The sequence below is a fragment of the Heterodontus francisci genome, unplaced genomic scaffold (assembly GCF_036365525.1).
Source record: "Heterodontus francisci isolate sHetFra1 unplaced genomic scaffold, sHetFra1.hap1 HAP1_SCAFFOLD_1659, whole genome shotgun sequence".
NCBI classification, from domain to species: Eukaryota; Metazoa; Chordata; class Chondrichthyes; order Heterodontiformes; family Heterodontidae; genus Heterodontus; species Heterodontus francisci.
The window spans coordinates 27,501-37,500 of record NW_027141231.1 but is presented as its reverse complement, the minus strand read 5'-3'; the positions used below and the strand labels follow the sequence as shown (position 1 = coordinate 37,500).

General features: G+C 57.7%; 1 protein-coding gene across 1 annotated transcript in view; it reads left to right on the top strand.

Moving 5' to 3' along the window:
• The window catches only part of LOC137362497 (rap guanine nucleotide exchange factor 3-like), a 37,715-nt gene that overhangs the window by 5,850 nt on the left and 21,865 nt on the right, over positions 1-10,000 (top strand). Inside the window, exons 2-7 of the mRNA XM_068026877.1 lie at positions 73-121; positions 2,197-2,253; positions 7,494-7,544; positions 7,826-7,932; positions 8,404-8,525; positions 8,811-8,988. Of these exons, the coding sequence (XP_067882978.1) occupies positions 2,218-2,253; positions 7,494-7,544; positions 7,826-7,932; positions 8,404-8,525; positions 8,811-8,988 (494 nt within the window). The 5' untranslated portion in view covers positions 73-121; positions 2,197-2,217. The remainder of the gene's footprint in view (positions 1-72; positions 122-2,196; positions 2,254-7,493; positions 7,545-7,825; positions 7,933-8,403; positions 8,526-8,810; positions 8,989-10,000) is intronic.

Sequence of the window (10,000 nt, the reverse complement as noted above, 5' to 3'; positions counted from 1 at the left end):
GATATGTTTCCGTATTTAACTCTTCCATGCACTCAAAAAGCAATCCACTTTCTTTCTTTCAAAAATTCCCAGACCCAGACGCTCCCAATGCAGTACTGAGGGAGCGCCGCGCTGTCGGAGGGTCAGTACTGAGGGAGCGCCGCGCTGTCGGAGGGTCAGTACTGAGGGAGCGCCGCGCTGTCGGAGGGTCAGTACTGAGGGAGTGCCGCACTGTCGGAGAGTCAGTACTGAGGGAGTGCTGCGCTGTCGGAGGGTCGCGCTGTCGGAGGGTCAGTACTGAGGGAGCGCCGCACTGTCGGAGAGTCAGTACTGAGGGAGCGCCGCACTGTCGGAGAGTCAGTACTGAGGGAGCGCCGCACTGAGGGAGGGTCAGTACTGAGGGAGCGCCGCGCTGTCGGAGGGTCAGTACTGAGGGAGCGCCGCGCTGTCGGAGGGTCAGTACTGAGGGAGCGCCGCACTGAGGGAGGGTCAGTACTGAGGGAGTGCCGCGCTGTCGGAGAGTCAGTACTGAGGGAGCGCCGCACTGAGGGAGGGTCAGTACTGAGGGAGTGCCGCGCTGTCGGAGAGTCAGTACTGAGGGAGCGCCGCGCTGTCGGAGAGTCAGTACTGAGGGAGCGCCGCGCTGTCGGAGGGTCAGTACTGAGGGAGCGCCGCGCTGTCGGAGGGTCAGTACTGAGGGAGCGCCGCGCTGTCGGAGGGTCAGTACTGAGGGAGCGCCGCACTGTCGGAGGGTCAGTGCTGAGGGAGCGCCGCGCTGTCGGAGGGTCAGTGCTGAGGGAGCGCCGCGCTGTCGGAGGGTCAGTGTTGAGGGAGCGCCGCACTGTCGGAGGGTCAGTACTGAGGGAGCGCCGCACTGTCGGAAGGTCAGTACTGGGGGAGTGCCGCACTGTCGGAGGGTCAGTGCTGAGGGAGCGCCGCACTGTCGGAGGGTCAGTGCTGAGGGAGCGCCGCGCTGTCGGAGGGTCAGTACTGAGGGAGCGCCGCGCTGTCGGAGGGTCAGTACTGAGGGAGCACCGCACTGTCGGACAGTCAGTACTGAGGGAGTGCCGCACCGTCGGAGGGTCAGTACTGAGGGAGTGCCGCACTGTCGGAGGGTCAGTACTGAGGGAGTGCCGCACTGTCGGAGGGTCAGTACTGAGGGAGCGCCGCACTGTCGGAGGGTCAGTACTGAGGGAGTGCCGCACTGTCGGAGGGTCAGTACTGAGGGAGCGCCGCACTGTCGGAGGGTCAGTACTGAGGGAGTGCCGCACTGTCGGAGGGTCAGTACTGAGGGAGTGCCGCACTGTCGGAGGGTCAGTACTGAGGGAGCGCCGCACTGTCGGAGGGTCAGTACTGAGGGAGTGCCGCACTGTCGGAGGGTCAGTACTGAGGGAGTGCCGCGCTGTCGGAGGGTCAGTACTGAGGGAGTCACGCCTTCAGGAGGTGGGGGGAGGGGGGGGTTGTTGCAGTTATGAACGGGTATGGCTGTGGGAGAGGATTAATAAACCCCTGGGTTTAGCCATCTCCCTGTCACATTCCCCCTCTGTCACTCTCTCTCCCTCCCTCCCTCTCCCTGCACACACAATCCTACCATGACCCAGCCTAACCCACTCCGGCTGCTTTCTGCCTGCGCAGTGAGGGCAGGGTACACAGAATCCAGGCAGTTTCTCTCCCTGTCCCTCGGCATCCCCACCTACCATAAACAAACACACTCCAAATATTTGCCCGCAGCCGACAGGAGAAGGGAGGTTCCAAACTGCTCGCACAATCCGCCCTCTCTGTCTCTCTCTCTCTCTCTCTCTCTCTCTCTCTCTCCCCGACTGGGAACGGTTCCTGATTCCCACAGGCTGCAGCCGACTCCGGTTGAACCAGAAGGTCAGAAAACAACCCAGGCAGGCGGAGGAGGAGAGAGAAGGGGGGGAAAACCCCCCAACCCACCCCCCCCCAACTCCCGTCAAACTACAACTGAGAGATCTAGCGGGGAGACCGGCGGACATTGGAGTGCGATTGGGTGTGGGGAGCGCAATGGATTTTATGCCAAATATTTTTGCTGGAGGGGTTTCAGAGTGATCAAGACAGAAAACCCCCCCCCCTCCCCTCCCCCACCACCACCCCAGGACACAGGGGGAGAAAGGCGGGGGGTTGGGGAATAGAGAGAAGGAATTCAACAGCGCAGCACAAACAACCTCTGTCAAAATGAACATAATTCGCTCTCAGATCTATGACTTTCAGCTCGACATGGAGGAGGATGAATCAGTGCAAGGAATCCGATGGGTATGTTATTTTAATTCAATCTCGTGTAGAGGGAGCTTTACTCTGTATCTAATCCCCCGTACTGTACCTGTCCTGGGAGTGTTTGATGGGGGACAGTGTAGAGGGAGCTTTACTCTGTATCTAACCCCCCGTACTGTACCTGTCCTGGGGAGTGTTTGATGGGGGACAGTGTAGAGGGAGCTTTACTCTGTATCTAACCCCCCGTACTGTACCTGTCCTGGGAGTGTTTGATGGGAACAGTGTAGAGGGAGCTTTACTCTGTATCTAACCCCCGTACTGTACCTGTCCTGGGAGTGTTTGATGGGGACAGTGTAGAGGGAGCTTTACTCTGTATCTAACCCCCCCCCGTACTGTACCTGTCCTGGGAGTGTTTGATGGGGGACAGTGTAGAGGGAGCTTTACTCTGTATCTAACCCCCCCGTGCTGTACCTGTCCTGGGGAGTGTTTGATGGGGGACAGTGTAGAGGGAGCTTTACTCTGTATCTAACCCCCCGTACTGTACCTGTCCTGGGGAGTGTTTGATGGGGGACAGTGTAGAGGGAGCTTTACTCTGTATCTAACCCCCCGTACTGTACCTGTCCTGGGGAGTGTTTGATGGGGGACAGTGTAGAGGGAGCTTTACTCTGTATCTAACCCCCCCGTACTGTACCTGTCCTGGGAGTGTTTGATGGGGGACAGTGTAGAGGGAGCTTTACTCTGTATCTAACCCCCCGTACTGTACCTGTCCTGGGAGTGTTTGATGGGGGACAGTGTAGAGGGAGCTTTACTCTGTATCTCACTCCCGTGCTGCACCTGTCCTGGGAGTGTTTGATGGGGGACAGTGTAGAGGGAGCTTTACTCTGTATCTAACCCCCCGTACTGTACCTGTCCTGGGAGTGTGTGATGGGGGACAGTGTAGAGGGAGCTTTACTCTGTATCTAACCCCCCGTACTGTACCTGTCCTGGGGAGTGTGTGATGGGGGACAGTGTAGAGGGAGCTTTACTCTGTATCTCACTCCCGTGCTGTACCTGTCCCTGGCGTCGTTGGTCCTTACCGGAATAGGTCCTAGCCGTTTATCAGGACCCATCTGCATAGCCTGATAATCCTTGTAACCAAAGGTTGCAGCATTTGAGAGATTTATCTGCAGTACCGCCTACGGCACATCCTGTTCTTGTCTTGCAGAACAGAAGCTTTCCGCCCTCTCCTTTCTAGAACATACCGACAGGAGGGGGCCGTTCAGACCCCTCTCCTCGAGCGTGTTACACAGGAACAGGAGGAGGCCACTGTAACAGATTGGAGGTGCAGTGTCCCCAAGCACCCACTCTCTCACACATACTCACTCTCACGCACTCCCTCGCGGAAGGTTACCCACACAGCGACACTCAGGACAGTAGGGGACTGAGATTGGACCTTTCCTGCTGTGTGTGTGTGTGTGTTTGAGAGAGTGCGAGTGTGCGGGTGTGTGTGAGTGAATGAGAGTGAGTGTGAGTGAATGAGTGTGAGTGTGTGTGAATGAGTGTGTGTGAATGAGTGTATGTGAATGAGTGTGAGAGTGTGTGTGAATGAGTGTGTGTGAGTGTGAGTGTGAGTGTGTGTGTGTGTGAGTGAGTGAGTGTGAGTGTGTGTGTGAATGAGTGTGAGTGAATGAGTGTGAGTGAATGAGTGTGAGTGAATGAGTGTGAGTGTTTGTGACTGTGTTTGTGAGAGTGTCAGTGTGTGTGTGAGTGAATGAATGTGAGTGAATGAGTGTGAGTGAATGAGTGTGAGTGTGTGTGGTGTGTGTGTGAGTGAATGAGTGTGAGTGTTTGTGACTGTGTGTTTGTGTGAGTGCGAGAGTGCAAGCGTGCGGGTGTGCGGGAGTGAATGAGAGTGAGTGTGTGTGTGTGTGTGTGTGTGTGTGTGAGTGAGAGTGCAAACGTGCACGTGTGCGTGCGAATGAGTGTGAGAGCGAGTGTGTGAGTGGGAGTGCAAATGTGCGTGCGTGCGTGCGTGTCGGTGCGTGCGTGAGTGAGCGTGTCAGCGTGAGCCGGTGGGGTGCCGTTCCCCCGACACTTCGGTGCGACTGTGTGCGACATTGCCCACTCCGTGTTTTAATAAACAGCAACTCCCTCAGACTGCTGCGATTTTAAGCACTGACCTCGAAGGCACTCTCTGGAGTGGAGCCCGTTTCCACCTCCCCCGCATCCCCCCCCACCCCACCTTCGGGTGGCATCACGAAGGGTGCAAAGAAATGAGGAAACAATTTGCCCTTTGAAAAGGTTGAGAGTTCCCACCCCAGCGTTCTCCCCGCCCAGCGTGAATCCAACGCTGAAAATTTTAAACAGGTGAAGTGACCTCCAGGCTGCTTGTATACAAATGTTAGAAGGTGGCAGGACCAGTTCAGCAGGGTTGGGGAGTGTGCACGATCCCTGCCTTTGCAAATACAGACCCAATTCTGGGCCCCGCACCTTAGTGTAGAGGGAGCTTTACTCTGTATCTGACCCCCCCGTACTGTACCTGTCCTGGGAGTGTTTGATGGGGGACAGTGTAGAGGGAGCTTTACTCTGTATCTAACCCCCCCGTACTGTACCTGTCCTGGGAGTGTTTGATGGGGGACAGTGTAGAGGGAGCTTTACTCTGTATCTAACCCCCCGTGCTGTACCTGTCCTGGGGAGTGTTTGACACTAGAAAACTCTACACATGTTTGTTTCTCATTTCCCCCTCGTTAAACCGTCAGCTCCGAAACCCCGCCGCTCCCTTGTCCGAACTGGCACCGAGTCCCGTTCAGCCGTCACCCCCTGTGCCCGCTGACCGACACTGGGTCCCAGACCAGCAACACCGCGATTTAACAATTCTCATCCTGGTTTTCAACTCCCTCCAGGGTCTCCTCGCCCCCAGCGCTATCTCTGTCCCCTCCTCCAGCCCAAAGGACCCTCCGAAACCTCCAATTCCGGCCCCTCGCCCATCCCCCACTGATTCCCTTCGCTCCGTCATTGGCAGACGGGCCTTCAGTTGCCTGGGGGCCCCGAGCTCTGGAATTCCTTCCCTAAACCTCTCCGCCTCTCTCTCTCTCACTCTCTCACTCCTCCTTGAAGGAAATTAGAGCCTTAATTGGAGGGTCAGTGCCGAGGGGGCGCCGCGCTGTCGGAGGGTCAGTGCCGAGGGGCGCCGCGCTGTCGGAGGGTCAGTGCCGAGGGGGCGCCGCGCTGTCGGAGGGTCAGTGCCGAGGGGGCGCCGGGCTGTCGGAGGGTCAGTGCCGAGGGAGCGCCGCGCTGTCGGAGGGTCGGTGCCGAGGGAGCGCCGCGCTGTCGGAGGGTCGGTGCCGAGGGAGCGCCGCGCTGTCGGAGGGTCGGTACTGAGAGAGGAGGCTCACTGTAAGAGTAAAACAGATCGAGGTGTCCCACACTGAGGCAGGAGGTGTAGATAAGGAGCCTTTGTAAAGTCATCGACAGCTCGGGTGTCAGGGCGGAGCGAGGAGGGGGGAGGGGGCGGAACCACAGAACACAAAGAGAAAGGGCGAGGAGATCGCAGACGAATTCCAGAACCGTCTCCAAAAACACGCAGCTCACCCTAGCTACCGGCACACAGTGTGTTCAGTGTTAGTGTGGAGCATAAGAGCAGGCAAAAGTGACTGAGACAAGGAATTTCAACAGGCATGGAATGGGAAGTGGTTTGGGGTCCATTGGGATTGTGTAGAGTAGGAGTGAACGGGAAGGGGTTTGGGTCCATTGGGGTTGTGTACAGTGGGAGTGAATGGGGAGGGGTTTGGGTCCATTGGGATTGTGTACAGTGGGAGTGAAGGGAAGGGGTTTGGGTCCATTGGGATTGTGTACAGTGGGAGTGAATGGGAAAGGGTTTGGGTCCATTGGGATTGTGTACAGTGGGAGTGAACGGGAAGCAGTTTGGGTCCATTGGGATTGTGCACAGTGGGAGTGAACGGGAAGCAGTTTGGGTCCATTGGGATTGTGTACAGTGGGAGTGAATGGGAAAGGGTTTGGGTCCATTGGGATTGTGTACAGTGGGAGTGAACGGGAAGGGGTTTGGGTCCATTGGGATTGTGTACAGTGGGAGTGAAGGGAAGGGGTTTGGGTCCATTGGGATTGTGTACAGTGGGAGTGAACGGGAAGAGGTTTGGGTCCATTGGGATTGTGTACAGTGGGAGTGAATGGGAAAGGGTTTGGGTCCATTGGGATTGTGTACAGTGGGAGTGAACGGGAAGCAGTTTGGGTCCATTGGGATTGTGCACAGTGGGAGTGAACGGGAAGCAGTTTGGGTCCATTGGGATTGTGTACAATGGGAGTGAATAGGAAGGGGTTTGGGTCCATTGGGGTTGTGTACAGTGGGAGTGAACGGGAAGAGGTTTGGGTCCATTGGGATTGTGTACAGTGGGAGTGAATGGGAAAGGGTTTGGGTCCATTGGGATTGTGTACAGTGGGAGTGAATGGGAAGGGGTTTGGGTCCATTGGGATTGTGTACAGTGGGAGTGAACGGGGAGGGGTTTGGGTCCATTGGGATTGTGTACAGTGGGAGTGAACGGGGAGGGGTTGGGTCCATTGGGATTGTGTACAGTGGGAGTGAACGGGGAGGGGTTGGGTCCATTGGGATTGTGTACAGTGGGAGTGAACGGGAAGGGGTTTGGGTCCATTGGGATTGTGTACAGTGGGAGTGAACGGGGAGGGGTTGGGTCCATTGGGATTGTGTACAGTGGGAGTGAATAGGAAGGGGTTCGGGTCCATTGGGATTGTGTACAGTGGGAGTGAACGGGAAGGGGTTTGGGTCCATTGGGATTGTGTACAGTGGGAGTGAATGGGAAGGGGTTTGGGTCCATTGGGATTGTGTACAGTGGGAGTGAACGGGAAGGGGTTTGGGTCCATTGGGATTGTGTACAGTGGGAGTGAATGGGAAGGGGTTCGGGTCCATTGGGATTGTGTAAAGTGGGAGTGAATGGGAAGGGGTTTGGGTCCAGTGGGATTGTGTACAGTGGGAGTGAACGGGAAGGGGTTCGGGTCCATTGGGATTGTGTAGAGTAGGAGTGAACGGGAAAGGGTTTGGGTCCATTGGGATTGTGTACAGTGGAAGTGAACGGGGAGTTGCTGCAGTCGAATATCTCACGGGGCCGCTGGTTGTCGCTCTCCCCGTGGTCATCCCCTCCGGCGGGGGGGGGAGGCTGCAGGGAGACACCAGCCTCTCCTCCCGTCCCTGTCTGTCCTAACTTTGAACTCAATCCCCTTGGGCCCGTGCACTCACGGCGAGTTCTCGTGTCTCTGCTTCTCTTTTCCAGACCCCGGTCTCTGAGTTCACGACTGCGGAAGCCTGCGGAGCCATGAGGGAGGTGAGTGAGGGGTCCCTGTGGGCGGGTTTCAGAGAGGGGGTGGGGGGGGGGGGGGGTGACCCCAATGTACCTCGGGAGGTTGGGACGGGCGACCCCACTCTCGTCCCAAAACACCCGCCCAGCCGAGTCTGCTCGAGCCCGTCGGTAACGCCCTCCGCCGTCGGCCTCCTCTCTCACGATCCCCTCCTCCTCCACCCAGCCTCCCCGACTCACTCTCTCCTCTTTTCCATCCCCATCCCCCCCCCCCCCCCCCCACCCCTCCCCCCGCCCTCATCCGACAGGGATCCTCCGAGAAGCTCCTGCAGGCCGGCCGGTTCTTGCAGAAAGCGCTGCTCTCCGCCTCGCCCAACCTCGTGAGGGATCGGAAACACCACCTCAAGACTCTGCGGTAGGTGGGGCCGGGGTCCGGGGGGGAGGCGGGTTGGGGATGGGGAAGGCAGAACGACCACTGTGGCTGAAACGGGTTAAACCACGAGGAGGGGGTCGCGCAGACTGGGCTCGGTGCCCCTCGAGCGTCGAGAATTAAGGGGGTGAGCCGATCGAGGGGGTTTAAAGATGATTAAAGGGTTCGATGGGGTCGATGCAGAGAGAGTTTCCTCTGGTGTGAGGAGGGGGGAGTCCGGAACAAAGCGCGGTGGGGGGGCTCAGAACCTGAATATTCGAGCCTGGGCCCGTTCAGGGGGTGATGCTGAATGACGTCCTCCTGTTCCTGTGTAACAGGCTCGAGGAGAGGGGCAGAATGGCCTTCTCCCCCCCACCCCACCCCCCCCCCTCACCCCCAGCCCCCATTAAGGGATTAACCGAAAATGGAAATAACTGGCTCAGTGACTGACGGCGGGTTGACGTCTCTGCTTCGCAGGCAGTGCTGCACCGGCAGGGAGCTAGTGGACTCCCTGATGAATCTAGGCCCAGCCGTCCAGACGAGGACTCAGGCCGTGGGGGTCTTGCAGATCCTGCTCGAGGAGGGAGTCCTCATTCACGGTGAGAGCCCACGTTGACTGCGCGGCGCTCCCTCGGCACTGACCCTCCGACAGCGCGGCGCTCCCTCGGCACCGACCCTCCGACAGCGCGGCGCTCCCTCAGCACCGACCCTCCGACAGCGCGGCACTCCCTCAGCACCGACCCTCCGACAGCGCGGCGCTCCCTCAGCACTGACCTCGATCCCTCCAAGTGGGACCTCCCTGTTGCCTCGGCTCCTGCAGGCGCCGAGTTCCCTCCTGTTTCCACACGGGTTTACCTCTGCAAATGCTGCCCGTGCCGTTGCAGCAAGGCAGGAGCTGAACTTCCAGGACAAGGACGGTCAATTCTTCCGGTTCTCCGAGAGGCCAACAAGCGGCGATACGGCCCACGGAGGGCGGGACACGGAGGATGAACTCCAGGACACACTGACTCTGCTGTTGCTCCTCGGACCAGAGGCTCTGCTCACCGCGAGCCTGCGTAAAATGTGAGTAAAACAGGCAAAGAGGGATAAGGTGTTGAATTTTTTTCCCCTGTATCCAACTCTGTATCTAACCCCCCGTACTGTACCTGTCCTGGGGAGTGTTTGATGGGGACAGTGTAGAGGGAGCTTTACTCTGTATCTAACCCCCCGTACTGTACCTGTCCTGGGGAGTGTTTGATGGGGACAGTGTAGAGGGAGCTTTACTCTGTATCTAACCCCCGTACTGTACCTGTCCTGGGAGTGTTTGATGGGGACAGTGTAGAGGGAGCTTTACTCTGTATCTAACCCCCCGTGCTGTACCTGTCCTGGGAGTGTTTGATGGGGGACAGTGTAGAGGGAGCTTTACTCTGTATCTAACCCCCCGTACTGTACCTGTCCTGGGAGTGTTTGATGGGGACAGTGTAGAGGGAGCTTTACTCTGTATCTAACCCCCCGTGCTGTACCTGTCCTGGGGAGTGTTTGATGGGGGACAGTGTAGAGGGAGCTTTACTCTGTATCTAACCCCGTACTGTACCTGTCCTGGGAGTGTTTGATGGGGGACAGTGTAGAGGGAGCTTTACTCTGTATCTAACCCCCCGTACTGTACCTGTCCTGGGGAGTGTTTGATGGGGGACAGTGTAGAGGGAGCTTTACTCTGTATCTAACCCCCGTACTGTACCTGTCCTGGGAGTGTTTGATGGGGGACAGTGTAGAGGGAGCTTTACTCTGTATCTAACCCCCCGTACTGTACCTGTCCTGGGGAGTGTTTGATGGGGGACAGTGCAGAGGGAGCTTTACTCTGTATCTAACCCCCCGTACTGTACCTGTCCTGGGGAGTGTTTGATGGGGGACAGTGCAGAGGGAGCTTTAGGCCAATGCCTTAACGCAGGCCTCAATAGACATGTTGGGGTGGGGATAGCTCTTCACCCCATGGCTGCATGTCAATAATTTAAAGGGTGACGGGGCCACATGGGCAGCCACAGAGGCTGCAGCTGCGTCGGTAGTAGAGGGCCCCGCCACCGGTGATGAAGGGCTT